General features: G+C 40.4%; 1 protein-coding gene and 1 long non-coding RNA gene across 2 annotated transcripts; one reads left to right on the top strand and one right to left on the bottom strand.

Moving 5' to 3' along the window:
* Nucleotides 1-9,778: 9,778 nt before the first annotated feature.
* Nucleotides 9,779-16,916, top strand: LOC107388054 (phosphorylase b kinase gamma catalytic chain, skeletal muscle/heart isoform). Its single transcript, XM_015963404.3, has 6 exons — nucleotides 9,779-10,160; nucleotides 15,040-15,203; nucleotides 15,301-15,391; nucleotides 15,490-15,643; nucleotides 15,746-15,871; nucleotides 15,961-16,916. Exons 1-6 carry the CDS (start codon nucleotides 9,829-9,831, stop codon nucleotides 16,204-16,206), a joined length of 1,113 nt encoding a protein of 370 aa, XP_015818890.2. The 5' UTR covers nucleotides 9,779-9,828; the 3' UTR covers nucleotides 16,207-16,916.
* Nucleotides 16,859-17,842, bottom strand: LOC139063488 (uncharacterized). Its single transcript, XR_011516845.1, has 2 exons — nucleotides 17,372-17,842; nucleotides 16,859-17,230 (listed from the first exon to the last, which is right to left on the bottom strand). It is a non-coding gene; the product is annotated as an uncharacterized lncRNA (long non-coding RNA).
* Between the last annotated feature and the right edge of the window lie 86 nt (nucleotides 17,843-17,928).

Raw genomic sequence — 17,928 nt, 5'->3', positions numbered from 1 at the left:
TGAGGTGCCTTTTTATAACTAAACCCAATCTGTGCTGTAAAACAGCAGGAGAAATGTACAACCTGGTTGTTTCTCAGCAGTCCTGTGCGTGTATCTGAGAAAAACACAAACCAGAACAAAGGAAAAGATAAATGTATGCAGGAAATATAACCCAGACACACACGCATGCATGCGTATTGGCCTGCTTACCTACACAATGCAAATTTCCAGCTATTTGCATCAACTTCATAAGATTTTAATTTGAAAGACAGGAAGTCAGACTGATTCCATTCCACCAGCAGCAAGGGTTTTCAGAAAGAGCAGATTCAGTGGGAGTATCTATGCTGAAAGCGGCTGCCAGCAGTGGCATTAGGTGACTGTTAGATGTGAAGATGAGGAAACAAAATGATAAAGATGTTGGGAAGCAACTAAACCCACAGGAAAATGTGTTTCTATGTTCCTAGAAAGCAAATTAAAAAATGGGCGTTTAACACATAATTCCTTATTTGGGCTGAGCTGTGTATTTATAACTTAATATCACATTTTCCCCAAGTATTTTATGTTCGAACACTAACAAAGCTCTTATCTTTATCAAATCATTTCCCCAACCACAGGCAGGTATTTCACCTCCCATCAATCATTTAAAACCATAACAAGGTAGCGCTGGGGCATAATTAACACAGAAGGAACGTTAAAAGGCAACAGACAACAGCGTTTTGATGATCATGTCGACATACCGCTTCAGCCACATCAGAATACCGCCTCTGAAGAGAAACATCATCAAAGCAGTAAGTAAACAAAACAGGTGTGGCAAAAAAGGAGTCATATGAAAGACACACTTCACATATAAGCAGGTTTAGCCATATGCACGTGTCATTCCTACTTTTTGGTGTCAAGAATTAGAAAGCAGCAGATTCTTTTGTCAACAGAACAAAAGCAAAGACCTGAAAAAAGCAGAGATGCTTTCCAACACACAAGTTGTTTTATACACACTTTCAGTTTATTAATGCATTTAAACATTCATTACAAAATTAAAATCTAATCTGGTGACTACCACTCATAACATTGTCATGCTAACTGGGGGTTCTGGAAACCAGCGTGGGTTGAACACGACACAATTTGTCAATATTGATCTGTTTGTAATTAAAATTAGTTAATAGGAATCAATGAGACTGAAAATTAAAGCAGCAATCTGCAGCTTTCCCCCTTTCAGGACTTATGTATGATTTATTAGAAACCAATAATAGTGATAATCTGACATTGTACTGTGATGTAATGTAGGTCATAAGTCTAGCTTTTATTTTGCTAAGCCTGCCCCGTCCCATAGAGCCCAATGCAATTTGAGATAGCAATAGCATTAGACATCCACTTTTATACAGATGTCAATCATAGAGCGTGCTGGAGCATTTGTGGCGTTACTTACACTGCAACGGCTCCCCCAAGGGCCACCTCTAGAAAATTGCCCCCCCAGCAAAAGCCAGTGTTAATAAATAATTTTAATGCTCACTCAACCCATAAGTTGATCTTCTAATAAAAATAAAGACATAATTGTAAATCTAAATAAAAATAATACAATTAATGAGCAAATAAATGATCAGAATAAAAATAATACACATATGTTTCTGCTGCTCACCATTTAAAAAATGAATGAAACTAAAAATAAATATTACATTAAAAATGTTTTATAACATTTTAAATAACTGAAATGTATTTTACTGAAATGTTTGTGTTCATAAAATTTAAGTTAAAGAGCAAGTCACTCCCAAATCAAATTTTTTTCACGATAAACTATATAAATGTGTGTCTAATCATGCTGCAGACACGTGTAGTCAGTAGTTTAGCACTTTAATGCATTTTAGTTAACATTTGAATTTTCTGCCTAAAACTGTCAGTGTTGTGCTGTTGTCAGGTAAAAACTCTGCACTGCATTTTAATTTAAATCGGCCATCGCTATTGGCTAAGAAGTACCCTTGAACGTTAGCTGGAACCATATGATGTCACAATGTTGTTTTGAGCCTATGTGTGTGTGTATTTGTTAGCGACTCCGCCTTCTCGGTCTGCTATTCAACAGCATTTGTTGCATTTTTCAAACAGGAAGTGGGAGTTGAGTAAGAATCTGGTAGGAGTGACTTGCTCTTTAAATTCCATTTTTAGTTCATTTTTATAACATAGAACAGGTTATTTATTTATTTTTTACCTTGTGCCACCCCATAAATTTCTTTGGGCCTGTCTGGCCACACCTATCAAACATTTCTGGAGGCACCCCTGTTACACTGATCCAGAGTTGGTGACTTTGAAAAGTCTTAAAAATATTTATGTATGAATAAACAACATAGCATGAGAATAATAACTGTAAAACGTGTTTTGCAGATAGAAGTGCGCGTTCAGGACCGAGAGGAGTAGCCTCCAGTCATATTCGCAGAAGTAGGGAGAGGGGATTAACGTGCGATTAATTTTTCTGCCTTTAGATGGTGCCCTTGGACAAAAATGCCAGATTTCCACTTTATTACTTTAATCTTCTGTTGTGTCCAAATCATCTGATTTCTGTCTATTTCCTCTTCTAAATTAAATGTTCTGCAAGTCAACACACATACCATGAAACACCTTGGAGATTAGCCCGGTCCCTGTCTCCATACATGACCTATTAGAACATGGCTGACAAATCTGGAAACATCTTTTATGTGAAGGCCATCATAATAACCTTAAGATGTATTTTCCTGCTATTCACTGCATCCAGAGAAGCTTTCCTTCATTTTCTCCTTATTCACACACATGATGATGGTATGTTTGTAACGATCTCACAATGTCCCAGCCTATGACCATAAGACACACGACAGGGATACACAACCACAAGCATGCTCTTCTAGAGCCCAACCATGACCCCTGACACTGCCTCACCACTTTTTAATGCATAGATATGACCTATCACACTTCATCATTAGATTATCCAGGCTCTGGACGATTCTTTTTACATCATGAGAAGGTCTTTTTCTGCATAAAATGTTATTTCACCAATCTCCATCTTTTGTTGTAATTTCATGTACCCTTCTGATAGAATAATTATTCATATTATTCAGAACTCTGAAACTCACCTGCACCTTCTTGATTATACTTCTTCCTCCTTCTTTACATTTACTTTGAAAGACATTCTCACTGGTCTCTCTAGGGCGCTCCGCAATCCAAAATAGCTGGAACCTCACCTCTTCATCTTGCTGCTCTCACTTCTCTTCATCGATTCTGCCTAGACAGTGCATGGGACAGTGTTCCCCTGTGGGGCAGTCTGGGTAATAAATCTCATTCCTGTCTCCATGTAGAGAGGCTCATGGGAAGATCACAGCCTACTTTTCATCCAGACCAAAATATCCACAGAATGAAAGAAAGTGGGGCAAAAATGTAGCATAGAGGTGCGAGTGAATTAATGAATTATCTCAAATCTGGTCAGGTCCTGGAACTGAACAAAGGCTTTACCACCAGCTGAAACTTTTTGACTGTTCTGGTTAACCCTCTCAGGCTCAACATAAGTTTTGATTAAAGGACGAACAACTAAGTCCTTCAGGGGTACTTCTGAGTTAAAAAATGCTCATGAAATACGTATGTGGAGTAACCAGGTAGGTAGGTTTTAACGTTGCAAATCTGCAACGTCTGCCTCAAGAGGGTTAAAGACCCAAGGAACATCTCCTCATAGGGTCATCTTGCTGTTTTTACCAGCTACCAGCTTTATTCATATAGCACTTAAAACACTCACAGGACCAAATGAAAACATACATCAAATGACAATCAAAAGTAAAAATCAACTAACAGTTCAGCCCTGTATAAAAAAATTGTAAAATGTACATAAAATAATGAAATGAAAGCTAAGAGAACCTTAAAATCAACCTCAGATGGAGTCAAAAGCCTGGGAGAATAAAAGGATTTTCAGGAGGGATTTAAAGTCAGACAAGGAAGAAGCCTGTCTGATGTCCAGAGGAAGGCCGTTCCATAATTTAGGAGCTACCGTAAGAAACGCATGGTCTCCTCTGAGCTTACACTTTATCTTTGGCACACTGAGGAGTAGCTGCAGCAGCTCAGACTGATGGTGAGGGGCCAGGCCATTTAAGGCCTTAAAAGCAAATTAAAGAATTTTAAAATCAATCCTAAAATGAACAACCGTTGCAGGGAGGTTTCTATCTAAATTACTGCGTTTTCATGCTAACTATTGGTAGCGACATTGATATCAATGCTCTTGTTGCCAGTGATTGAAGTGGAAAACATAGGTGCCGTACTCCCCTGAGAAGCATCACCAAGTGACTGTAGGGTCATTTAGGTCGAACTGCCTCTTTCAGCAGTGGAAGAAGCCTTTTGCAGATGCACAAATCTCATTTTTGTGGATGCAAAGTCATCAATGACATCATCATATGCTGCGTTACTTCTGAGCTGAGTTTATGATAGTCTGACCACTCAGGTGTTCTTGTGCCACATACGGGGTAGATGAGCCTCAGATTAGAGAGGCTTCACTCAGCAGAAGCAACAGTAACAGGGAGAGGCAGGGTCAACTTCCAACTTCAGCATCGAATGGTCAGAAGTTGCTCTGATCTAAGTGAGAAATTACACGTATACACTATGATGACTAATTACATGATTATAATAAAATATATAATGGAAAACATCTCTCTCTCTCTCTCTCTCTCTCTCTCTCTCTCTCTCTCTCTCTCTCTCTCTCTCTCTCTCCATAAACAGACTGACTTAGGACAATGAATGTTTTCCTACATGTCATTTATACACACACACACACACACACACACACACACACACACACACACACACACACAAACACACACACACACACACACACACACACACACACACTAATATTAATAGCATGAATTGAAAAGCTATGAACCAAAGAAAATATCAGACAGAGGTGAAGATTATGCATTTAACGAGACAAATGGCAATGAGGGCTGCTGTCAAAGGTCAACTCCACATCCAGACATAATTATTCTTTCTTGTGCAGGGACATGCAAAGACCTTTGAAGGGGCGGGTGCTCAAAGTTAAAAAAGGGAAACATATACTGTAAGATTTTAAAACAGATTCACGATCCAACAAGTTTCTGAAAATTCAGATAAAATGAGTCCCTTGGGTTCAAACAAAATAATATAAACTAGGAAAATATTTCCTTCTGTCTCATTAATTGAAGGTAATGTTATTTCATTAGTGGTTCTTTTAATTTTAAATGCTGACTTATTTCTAGGGATGCTACAGCAAGATTTTTTGCCCCTGATCTGAGTTCAAGTTATTTGATTTTGATTATCTTCCAATCCCGAGTCCTGTTCTGATGCGAGATAATGCAACACTGTAAAAACAGAAGAAAAACAGAAACAACGGAGAACAAATCCAATTTGCCATTTTGTTAATTCATCCTTAGAAAGTCACTCATCATTACTTACTTTTTCATTCTTTCTTGGTCACTGATCCTTGGTGATCTGACTGGTTTTACAGTTTTTTGATTGCTTACACACTAAAATTAAAAGTAGTAAACTCTTAGCAAAATCTTCCACTCAAGAAGCAAAACATCAGCCCACATTAGCACAACTATAAGCACATTGACAACCTCACACTTGTTGCAAAACTCTACACACAGTGATTTGCAAAACACTAAACACACTTAAAATAAACCACACACAAAAATCTATCATGAAGTCACTTCCTTGCAATACCAAAGCACTGACTGTCAAATTACCGCACCGTCCAATCAGTTGGTTCAACACAGTCATCAGGTGTGCAAATACTTGTTTGCTTGATTGTAGACACACCAATCAGGTGTGTAAGCACTATAAAAAGCAGCAGGTAAGTTAATCGGTCTTCAAGCACAATGGAAAGAGTCAGAGAAAGAGTAAGATGACAACGAGGAGGAGGACGAGAAGGCGGAGGAGGAAGGGGAGGAAGAGGAATCAACAGAGGAAGAGGAAGAGATGGATTCCATGCTGGAGGTAGAAGAAGAGGAAGACAAAGACAAGAAGGTGCTCAAAGAGGACCGAATCTGACAAATGAGATCCGCGCAACACTGGTTGACCACATTGAAGAAGAAGAAGAAAATATAATTTCTATAGTGCCTCTCAAGATAAAAATCACGAGGCGCTTCACAAAAACAAAAATGTAAAAATATAAAAAAGAATTTAGAAAAAAGTAAAAAATATATTTGCAGTTTTTCTCAATTGTTTACACACATTTTCTGGTACTTGAGACACAATTACCACAACATGTAACCAAGTAACCAACCCCCCTAACCAATTATGCGAAACTACAAGCACAATTCCTGCTTTGCACTCAAATAGCAAATCTAAAACACACTTTTTTCAAAACACTACACACAATTCTCTGCTGTTGGCACAATTTTCATACAGGAACTATCTTGTTCTCGCAAGGAACACACAGCTATTCAAATGTGCACACTGACTCATCACAAGGGCAAACACCCGTCACACAGTTTTACAATCAGCAAACAGAACTTTAGCATAAAAGGGCAACAGGTGAGCTCTTCTGTGTTGGAGCAATGGATGCCAACTTTGGAAACAGAGGCAGAGCCAGAGGAGTGAGAGTAAGAGGAGGAGGACGGGGAGGATGATGATGAGGAAGAGGAAGACCAAGGACCGTAATCTCTGATGAGATCTGAGCCACAGGTCAACAGGGTGCAATTTGAAGGAAACTCAGAAAGAGTCAAAGAATTGCGATATAACTATGTGCAAGTGAGTCCCACAATTAATGCATACACTCAACACTGTGTACAGTAAATTATACATATTTCAATATTGTAATCATAATGACTGTGCTTCACACTAGTGACCACTCCATGTTTATTTCTGATATTGTCACATGTGTTTCAGAGAGTCCTTGAGCTTGAGACAGCTGCAGTGGAGCACCAGTTCATCTTCATTGATGAGGTTGGATTCAATCTCACAAAAAGACGAAAGAGGGGAAGGAATATCATTGGCCAGCGTGCCATTGTTGAAGTCCCTGGCCAGCGCGGAGGGAACATCACAATGTGTGCAGCGCTTGGCTACCATGGCATCATCCATCACCATTGGCCCCTACAACTCCGCCCATCTGATCACATTCCTGGACACCCTACATAACACACTCATTCCACCAGATCAGGTAGATGGTCCAGAACAGCCCAGGTACTTTGCCATTTGGGACAACGTAAGTTTCCACCGGGCTGCTGTGGTTTGTAACTGGTTCACTGGCCACCCATGCTTTTTAGTTGTTTATCTCCCTCCATATTCTCCATTCCTCAATCCCATTGAGGAATTGTTTTCTGCATGGAGATGGAAGGTGTGTGACCGACAGCCACAAACCCGTATACCTCTTCTCCAAGCTATGGAGGACGCATGTGGAGATATAGCAGCTGATTCTTTTCTTGGCTGGAATCGCCATGCTAGGAGATATTTCCCCCGCTGCTTGGCCAGGGACAACACTGCTTGTGATGTGGATGAGGCGCTGTGGCCAGACCGCAACAGAAGAGAGGATGCAGCATAGTTTTATTGTTTTACTGTAACTGTATACAGTAAATTTCTGTTGTATGTAGTTTATGTGTGCAACTTTGTGTTGGTTGGGAATGGGATAAACATTGTTACAATGTTTTGTGGGAAAAATAAAATCATTTCTACCATGTATTTGTGTGTTCAGAGTGTAAAAACAATATTCTGAAATAACAACACATGCATGTATATACTGTCTGTAGCAGGTGTAACACTGAACCAAAAGGGCTTTAGTCATTATGATGAATGGAGAAGACGTGTTTTCCGTTCATCATAGTGTTTAACATTGAGCACGAGTGTTCTGCTGGTTCTTATAAATGTCTATTCATATGATGGTTTGTGTGTGTCATTTGACAACAAAATCACATTTTGAGGTGAAAGTACATTGTTTTGAATGTGAAGTTTAATTTTGCAGGTTAAGTGAGGGGTTTTGCCCATTGTGTGTGTATTTTCTGGATTTGTGTGTAGAGTTCTGAAAATATGGGGCATGCTTTCAGAAAATGTGTGTAAACAATTGAGAAAAACTGTAACACTACTTGTGACCAATAAGTGGTGATACTCTATTTAAATAGAATATCACCTGCTTGGTCTTATTGTTTTAGTCAGAAGATTCTAGGATTCTTTTATTCATTAAGGGATCGTACACACTACGTTGTATTCAAGAAACAGTCAGGTTTATAAAATTAAAGACTTTATTTTACAAACAATTAAGACTTGACAAATTGGTTAAACTATTATACTGTGAGTGGATGGAACTAAGGATGGTGTCTGGAACTTATGTGTGAATATGATGTATTCAGAGTCTCCGTATCTCAGAAATCGGAGTTCTGGATGGAAAGAATTTGGTTTGAAAATAAGCTAGAAAGTTGTTATTATCAAAACCACATGCAGACGCTATCTCGCTGCGCTCTACCTCACCCGTTTGGAGACCCTGTTTGGATCCGAGACGTCCAGGAGCCGACTACCCCACTGCACCTGGTTCATAGAGGAACCTCGATGCGACCAAATCAGTCCTCAGATGTCTCCGGGTCACAACGATAGATGACACCGAGCGTCTTAAAAATAACTCTGAAGGAGTTTTGAGTCAGCTTTGTTCTGCAGGAAACTATCTTGTTGTTTCAGCTTCTCAGGTGCGAAAAAGGTTTAAGGTTTTGACAACGTGTCAAAATCCTTCTGGTTAAAGAGGCTTTCACTCAGATGGCCGGTCTGAAGCTTTTCTCTAGAACCCTCAAACTGTTGAACTGTTTGAACTGAGGGAAAAACCAGAGCTGGCTAGTTTTAATGGATTGATGTTATAATGGACTAGCCAACCACAGGTTGACAAGTTTGAAGATATTACCAAGCATCTCAGAACACAGCCTCTTCGATCTGGACACTCTGAATCTGGGCAAAAGGTTAACTATGTGTCATGCGTTAACTTAACCTTACATATTATTGTTTATGTTTTATTATCTCTCAGAGCTGCAGTCCAGCTGATGTAAGAAAGAATGCTCTGATTAAAGGACTACGTGCAGACTCCCAGACTCCTGTGAGGGGAATGGATTGTAGGTTGTCATAGCCAGGGGTAAGTTGACCTGGCTGTGAATTTGACCTGTGGGATCTCAAAATCAGGCCATTTCGTGACGTTTCAAGGGTTTGTTATTGGGAGCGTTCAGCATCACTCTTGGTTCATTTGTCTTTTAAAAGATGAAACAGCAATGCAAGCTCTGAAATACTTTACAAATGCATTTTATTTCAGACTAAACGATTATGGTTGTTAATCTGTACAATTAACATTTACAACTCCCAAAAATCAGATTTAAGCTAATATCAAATATGTGTCATTTTATTCTAGAATAAATATTCAAAATAAGAAATGATTTAAACAAGAAATTAAAGTGTATGCCAGAAATGTCAGAAATTACGTTTTCCAACACATTTTCATTGATATTATTTATTTTCTTGGATAAACAGGAATAAAACATGAGCATAGAGAACTCCTGGAGAACTTGTATCTGACAGCAGAGCAAAATGTAAAAGCTAAGATGTTGTGAAAGGGAACATAAAAAAATACAAAAGTTCACTTTTATTTTTCTTCCAGATGAGTGATTCTCAGTCTGCGTTGTTGTGGCTTTGGGTCATGTTTATCCTTCCTCGCCATCTCTGTCATCTCTTCCAGGAACTGGATTCACATCTCGGCTGTGAGCAGCTGCAGGAATCTTTCCGCTTGAACATGTCATCATAATTATGGATGCAATTTTTAGTCTGGAATGCAGCCCTTTCTGAGGGTTCATTACGTTTTAATGGTTTCAGCAGTTGGAACGGTGGGGAAATTGCGTGAAATAAGACATCATGCTACAGATGTCACGTGACACTAGTGATGTTGCACCAATTTCCCTTCTGGATTCAACCAAACCATTTCACAGCACACTTCAGACATTTCAGGGGTTTTTTGCCACCTCTGAAAGCGATGATGTGAACATATTCTACTGTGTTTTCATTCATTACACTTCGTTCCCCCTCTGCTGTCCTCTGAGACTGTTTTTGCTGCAGCACAAAGACTACAGCGCGTGTGCTGATCCACTATGCAGAAAAACTACCACAATTAGCCGCCGAAACCTTTCGTTCTCCCTGAAGAGTTCTTTTTCATTTCCCCCTCATTGTTTCTTCTTGCCATTTCCAAGGTGAGTGAGCTGTTTTTCACTGCCTCACTAATGATGACTACATCAGGAAAAACAAACTAGGACAACCATCTTTGTCAGAAGTCTTTTGTGTGTGCTTTTACTCTGAAGCCGGTTGTGTGGACACTCCGATTCTTCACTGTAGAATGTCTCCTTCCATTTAGCAGCATCTCCTCCATGCTCTGTCTCATTGTCCCTCTCCACAGCTGTTATTGTTTTTATTCACAGAGATCTTGACAGCCGGCGTTGCACAGGAGCACAATGTGATCAATAGATACCTCTGGTTTGGAGGGCCGTTATGCTTGCCCAAACAGAGAAATGTGGCTACAAGTGTAATCCTGACCAGAATATAACCTCTGCATGCTAAATCTCCACTTGCAATGGAAAACTCCATCTGGACCACTTGCTTCTCCAACTCTAATCAGGCTTTGAGCATGAATGTGAAGTGCTTGTTTCACTGCTTATTCAAATCGTCAACAACCTAAGATTTTTGGTACTCGCTTCTCTTTCTTTCTTTTTTATTTTGGGGTGTGGTGGTGGTGAGGAGGGATGGTTGAGCAAATAAAATCCAAGAGGAAAATAACTGAGGTGAATATTTAGATGACTCTTAATGTTTGCCTCAGACAGAGCGATGGTTTAGATCATTTAAGGAGACAATTAATATTTTATCTGCTGCAGATATCTCTTTGAGATGAAATTGTGGCTGGATTGACAAGCTAACGACTAGTCACAGCTGGGCCAGTAACAAAAAGCATTATTAGTGTAATTGATTTATTAGATAAATACAACCATGCAATGAGAACATTACTTCCCTCCACACAAATACCGTATTTTCACGACCATAAGGCACACCTAAAAGTCTTAAATTTTCTCCAAAATGTACGCCGCGCCCTATGTTGTGGTGCGCCTATTGTGTTGTTGTGAGACGCGTAGTAGAAGACTAGGGGTGTGGCGAGAACGGCAAGGGGCATGGCGTGAACGTGTGGACGTGAGCGAAGACAGACCCCGAATAGTTCAAAAGGGCAGGTATGCGCGGTATGCTGAACGTTGTTCTGACAACCCTGAGAATGGCACCTGCTAAGAGACACGCCTATGAAGCACAGTTTAAACTGCAAGCGATCAGCTACGTGGAGAAACACGGGAATAGAGCAGCAGCGAGAGAATTCAGCATTAATGAGTCCATGGTTCGCAAGTGGAGGAAGTTGGAAAACGTACTATTTTCTTAGGCCTATTCATAACATACATATGATTTTGTTCATGTGGAAAGTTTATGTGGTTAAATCCACCAACTACCGGTAAACACATTCTGAACTTCAACATAGCGCATCAGCGCATAAGAAGAGCACGAGCCGTCAGCGCACGCAATAAGGAAGTGCACGTGCGCTCTAAACCAGGTCAGAACCAGGACTTGACCAGTAAAGTGAATCATGCTTTTGGCTGTTTATAATTTTCACAATGTCTGGTTTGCACTGATATGTTCCGAGTCCCGAGCCCGCACAGATGTTTTACCGGTACGTTTTACCGTGCCCGCGCCCTATAACCCGGTGTGCCCTATGGTCGTGAAAAAACAGTAATCAACCCGCTCTAGTAAAAGATTTTTAAAGATGGTGAAGATAAAAAGGTTAGATGTTAGTTTAAACTTAAATCTAAAAAAACTAGCTTACCGCTACCATGTCCATTCCTTTATGACCACAAAGACCCATCTTTTGATGACTGCTTCCAGGAGGACATTGCACCATGTCACAAAGCTCATATCATCTCTAACTGGTTTCCAGAACATGACCACGAGGACTTCAATGGACTCCAATGACCTCCACAGTAGGGGTGGGAATTGATATGTTTTTTATCAATATCAATGGATCAATCGATTGTGTCTGTGATCCAATTCCTTATCAATTCCCTTATTAATTCCAGAGTAGTTAAACAGGTGGCATAAAACTAACTGCACACGGCTCTTGCGCTGTAACTGCCAGTTTCTTTATGATAAATAATCAATTGAACCTGCAATGTTTGGAATTATTTTTCCAAGTGTTCTCCTTTATGCTCCCTGTGAAAGCAGAATCATCTTGTTCGGTGCAGTGTTGCTGTAGCTTTTGTAGAGTGGGAAAAATCTCACCACAGGTCAGACCTTTGACTCTGGAGTCTGCTAGTGTTGAGGTGTAAATATAAGGTAAATGACGCTAACATGATAAACAGCGTTAGCTGATTAGTTACCTGCAGTGTTACAGGAGAGGATGTGCGAGCGTCACCGCTGCTGCATCGATATTCACTAATGTGGAATGGATCAAAACACATCAATAACTCTAAGTTTTAGTGTATTTTGTGCATAAAGGCTTTTGTATATTCGGAATGCTTCCTCTCTTGATCTACTTTGTAATTATTGCAAGTTATCCTGTTGTAATTCATTTTTGTAAAATATAACCAAACTAGAGTGCATGTGCCGCTTCTACACCATGTTTCCTGCTTCCGTAAGCTATGTAATGTGCGCGGGGATGTCATTCGCCCCGACCAGATGAATAACAGATTAATTTAAGCCGCAAGAATGAGACTAAGCGTGATGTTTACAGTAATGACAAGCAACAAGTAAAAACTCACGCGCCTCCAACGGGGCGGCTGCATCGGTGATGACGTCATGATCACAAGCCCTATTCTATGTAAACAAAGCAGCAATGTGAAGCGTATGGCTGTTTTAAGGCTCATATAAACAAACAATTTTTTTACTGAAGCTGTTGTGAGAAAGTAGGAATCCCCTTCGCAACAGCCATCACTCAAATTAGCTGTTGTCTTTGGCTCTGTTTTGCCAAACTGATGTTGTAAAAGTGAAGACATCGATTGTTCATAACTTTCCCACAGAAGCACACTTCAATCCACTCAGCAGGTGGTGGGATCATCCAGCATTCATCACTCCCAACCACCAAAGATACGTTTTTCCAGCAAGGAAACCTGAATGTTACGCTGGTGTTCCTTTCTGCAGGAACTTGCCTCGGGCGTTGAGCTGTCAGCAGAGATCAACTGTTAAGTCCAGCTCTGCCGCTCTGATGACAGGAGTCCTGATTGGTCACCACTCTGGGAAATCGTTCCCAGCTGCAGCCGGGATTGGCCGCCGGCTGTTTCTGAAAATTATCACAGCGGGATTCAAAACTACTGGACGATGCTTTTTCCGTGCAGGGCGCTCTGATGTGCTGCCTGCCTGCAAGGTCACAGGCTCATAAATCTTACTGTTTGCATGTCTGCATATTCAATCACTGCCGCCTAATGAGTTGTACAAGTTTAATCATGTTGAAGGCTGCTTGGCGCGCCACCAGTTCCTCATTAGAGCACGCCGAAAAACACGAAACTCCAAGCTCCAAAAAATATGTGCAGATGCTTCCCAAACACTTCTGAGCGACTGCTATATTTATTGTTTAATCCACCGTGTCCGTCCTGTTCAGACAGTTAATGCAGCTGTTCATCTGCAGAAATACAGGGCTGTGTGTTTGTTTCACCTCCTACAACAAAAGCTGTCTTGTATTTTTATGCTGTTCATGTTTCATTAAAATCCTCTCCAAACCTTTTCACACATCTCGCTGCATGATGGTGCTGATTATTTATTAAAAGGTTGGCTAAAAAGGCACAGTTCCCAGCTGAGCACAGTCTGAGAGGAGCGGCCTGTTTTTGGAAGTGCTTAAATAGAAAGTAAAGAACACATTGTTTTGTTTGACAGTTACAAAGTTTAAAATGTCCAAACAACAATGATATGGACACTTTTAACACTTCCTGATGCTTTTGATTACAGTCCACAATGATTGGCTGTTTTTTTTCTGTTTTATTCCTCTCTTAAACTTCCTTCAGGTATGATTATTTAATACTGCTACACTTTTCATGCCCATACTGTATTTTTCTCCACTGCTGATCTGATATGGGGGTTGTTGTGGTAACAGGGAGGATAAAGTCACCCAGGTAACCTTAACCACAGCATCTCAAGAATCTTCCACGAGATCTTAAATGTTTCAAGGCTGAATGTGTAACTTCTTATTCTGAGAAATCCCTGAATAATCTAGGAGGTTCTTCACATAGAAAACAGAAAAAAGAGCAGAACATCAGAAAAAATGAGCAGTTCAATATTGGATAAAGGAACTATCAATGTAAAATGCAATTCAAAGGTGTAGAACGTTCAATTAATCAGTACAGTGGTGTCTGGCAGGAATGAATGCCTTGCAAGCAGTACTCGGGGTAAAAAAAAAAAAGCCCAGAAGCACCTGGATCAGATGGACAAGTCTGCTGCAGCAGAGAGTGGAATTACACGGCATGATTTGAAGTCTTATTGCTAATATTTTAGACATCTTGCGTCGGATTGGATAACAGCAATGTGACTCTTCTACTTACTCTGCTTGCTCTGCAACGTGGATGTTTTATCTCCACAAATAATACAAGGCTGGAGAAGTTCAGTTTGCTACTGCTAACGGTTAAATTTTGCTAGCCGATATGTTTCCTGTTGTTTAATGGATGCTAAACTGAATACAGCCCTCTCTAACGCAAGTCAACATGGGTAAGTCCATGCATGTTAAGTGACAGTGTGATCTGTCAGGCTTTTCAAATCCTAGAGTTTCACTGTTTTCAAATCAAAAGCTAATGCAGGAGATAGGGAAAATGCATGCATTTTAAGCTATAATGGAAAAATTCTGCAATATGCATTTATTTACCCAAATAAATGTGCTTGTGTCTTTAAGCTGCAGCCCAATCCTGCATGCAGAGTCGTTTTTGTAGATTATCTCTAAGCAGATCTGCACTGGCAGCTTAAAACACACACAAGTGAAATCAAATGCATCTTTTACGATTACGTTACGATCCACATTGTGATGTTTGCTTGTCGCTGTGCTGATGTCTTCTTGTTCCTTTGCAGGTGTATAATGCAAGCGCTGCTGGAGGCTGTGCAGTACCTGCACGCTCTGGACATTGTGCACCGGGACCTGAAACCTGAGAACATTCTCTTGGATGATCAAGGTCACATCAAACTGTCTGACTTTGGCTTCTCTGTGCAGCTACAGCCTGGAGAGAAGCTCAGAGGTGTGTAGATGTGTAGATCCTGCCAACAGTGATGTGAATAGTTGTATTTTTTATGGACAAGTTTAAAACGGCGCATCTTCTCTTTGGTAATGATCAGAGCTCTGTGGAACACCTGGTTATTTGGCCCCTGAGATCCTGAAATGCTCCATGGATGAAATGCATCCAGGCTATGGCAAAGAGGTTGATCTGTACGTCTTTGTTCCATTTCTTTTCCTCGTTTACGTTCAAGAACTCCAAATCGCTTTCCTGAGTATCATTCTCATTTCTTCATGTTTTATTTTACAAGATGGGCGTGTGGAGTCATCCTCTTTACGCTGCTGGCCGGCTCACCGCCATTCTGGCACCGCAAACAGATGCTAATGCTGAGGATGATCATGGAGGGCCGCTACCAGTTCAGCTCGCCGGAGTGGGACGACCGATCTGACACAGTAAAGGACCTGGTAGGCTGAGATTTTAGCTGGTAAACTGGAGGTTTTGGTAAAGTCTGACACCTGTATTCGGGAATAATCGTGTTTTCATGAGTTTTTGTTGTTGATGCTCAGATTTTCAGGTTGCTGGTGGTCGACCCAGCTGCTCGGCTCACTGCAGAGCAAGCCTTAGCTCATTCCTTTTTCAGAAAGTACCAGAGGGAGGACGTGCACCTCTTCAGTCCCAGGAAGACATTTAGGGTGATTAGCAGCTTCATATTTATTTAATTTTGTTTAACCTGCACATGAGCATGCATGTAACGGCTCCTTTTATGCCTCATTTCCTCCAGGTTTTGATCGTAAGTGTGCTAGCCTGTATCAGGATTTACAGCCGCTTCCGCAAGGTTCGGCCACTCACCCGAGAGGTGCTGGCCAGGGATCCCTACTCACTCCGTGGCATCCGCAAGCTCATCGATGGCTGCGCTTTCCGCATCTATGGCCACTGGGTGAAGAAAGGGGAGCAGCAGAACCGCGCGGCGCTCTTCCAGAACACCGCCAAAATTGTGCTGCTGGGCCTGGAGGAATTTGAGACATAGAAAAGGTCAAACTCATTCCCTATCCTCGTCGGTTTATTTTATTTAACTCTGTTTATGTTATTTTTGTCTCATCCAGATTCTGATTAATGTGCAATCTGTTGGGGTGGAGAAATGTGTGCAAGTTCAACATGCATGCGAGAGTTGATGATGTTTATCTGTGTTTTGATCCAAGATGGTAGCTGTTTGAAGCTCTTTTAGTTGGCATCATGTCTGCAGTGCACTTTAGCAAAGGACACCAGTCCGATAGAACCATCAGATATGTAGATGGTGTGTTCAGGATTTTACCTGCTAACTGTTTAATTAACACGTTCCCAAGTGAATTGGAAATGAGAGCTTTAGGATGAATAATTTTTAGATTTGTTATTTTAAAACTGTTTTACTGATGTTCCAGAGTTGCACATGAGTGCTGTAGAACGTGTGTGTGTGTGTGTGTGTGTGTGTGTGTGTGTGTGTGTGTGTGTGTGTGTGAGAGAGAGAGAGAGAGAACTATGTGAAACATAATTCTGTAATTGTCACGCCTGCCTTCCTCAAGTGGAGAACCGCTCGCTCTGACTATAAAATCTCTTCTTTTTCCCGTTCTGATAAAAAGTAACGCTTTTATTTTGAAACTTGCCTGGCTGCATGAGAAATGCACAAGCACAGGTATGAATCATTCTGTATGTGCACAAACATGTTTTATTAAAACAAATATTTGAATTGTCTTAACTTCATCCAGGAGTTCATTTGATGTCTTTGTGTCTTCTGTAATATTTTGAGGCGAGTTTCTGTGCAGCTTTGGTGAGACTCCAGCTTTCTGAAGTCCCGCCCATCCGTTCCTACAGCAGCTCCACGAAAAAGGCAAAACACCAAACTAGAGAGATTTTTTTTCTCGTTGTGAAAAGTCCTGATCTTCCTAATTAAACTCTGGTCTGTGAATTCTGATCATCCCCATTGGATTCCTCTTGCTCCGTGGGTACTTCCTGTTGTCCAGATGATATCATTGGTTCTGCCTCTGACTCCATATTGTTATTATCAGCTGAAGAACCTTTACAATGACATAAAAAAGAACACTTAATTGAACATTTTAAGCATTTCCTTGTTTCTTACTGAGCCCATTGTTCAGACTTTGAGAGAGAGAGAGGGAGAAAGAGAGAGAGAACCATGTAAAGCAACAGGTGAGACTCACCTGGCTTCTCAGAGGCTGTGCTTTCTTCCTTTTCCATCCCAGAATATGTCAGAGGCAGGTCAACTTGTACCTGCACAAAACGTAAGAAAATTCATTCAAAAGGAGCAAAGTTGCAGGTTTGTGGTTCAAACTGACAAATTTCCTTGTCTTTTCTGGTTGAAATGCACAAAACAAAGCTGATCCACTCTCGACCATTCACTGTTTCGTTAACTGAACTAAGAATTAAGCTTTTTCTTAAACTGATGTTTTTGTTTTGTTAGACATTTTTTACATGTTTTCTAATAGTTTAAACTTTATTTTTCACACTAAAACAAAGCGACAGTTCATTAACTAACTTTTATGTATTTTTGACTCTTCCCCAAATATCAGAGATTTTTTCAAGGTTTTGTTTTGATGCCTTATATATTAAAATATTGTTGAAATGTTTCAAATGTTATTCTGAAAACACGTTCATGTTTGCACTTTTCACACATTCAGTAATGATACTTTAATGGTTTTATGTGTTCATTATAAGTTTACCTCTGACAGATTTCTTTACTATAACTCTTCTAAAATCA

Source organism: Nothobranchius furzeri, chromosome 16, assembly GCF_043380555.1.
Source record: "Nothobranchius furzeri strain GRZ-AD chromosome 16, NfurGRZ-RIMD1, whole genome shotgun sequence".
Classification (NCBI taxonomy): Eukaryota; Metazoa; Chordata; class Actinopteri; order Cyprinodontiformes; family Nothobranchiidae; genus Nothobranchius; species Nothobranchius furzeri.
The sequence above is the reverse complement of the archived record's forward strand: the minus strand, read 5'-3'. Positions and strand labels throughout refer to the sequence as shown.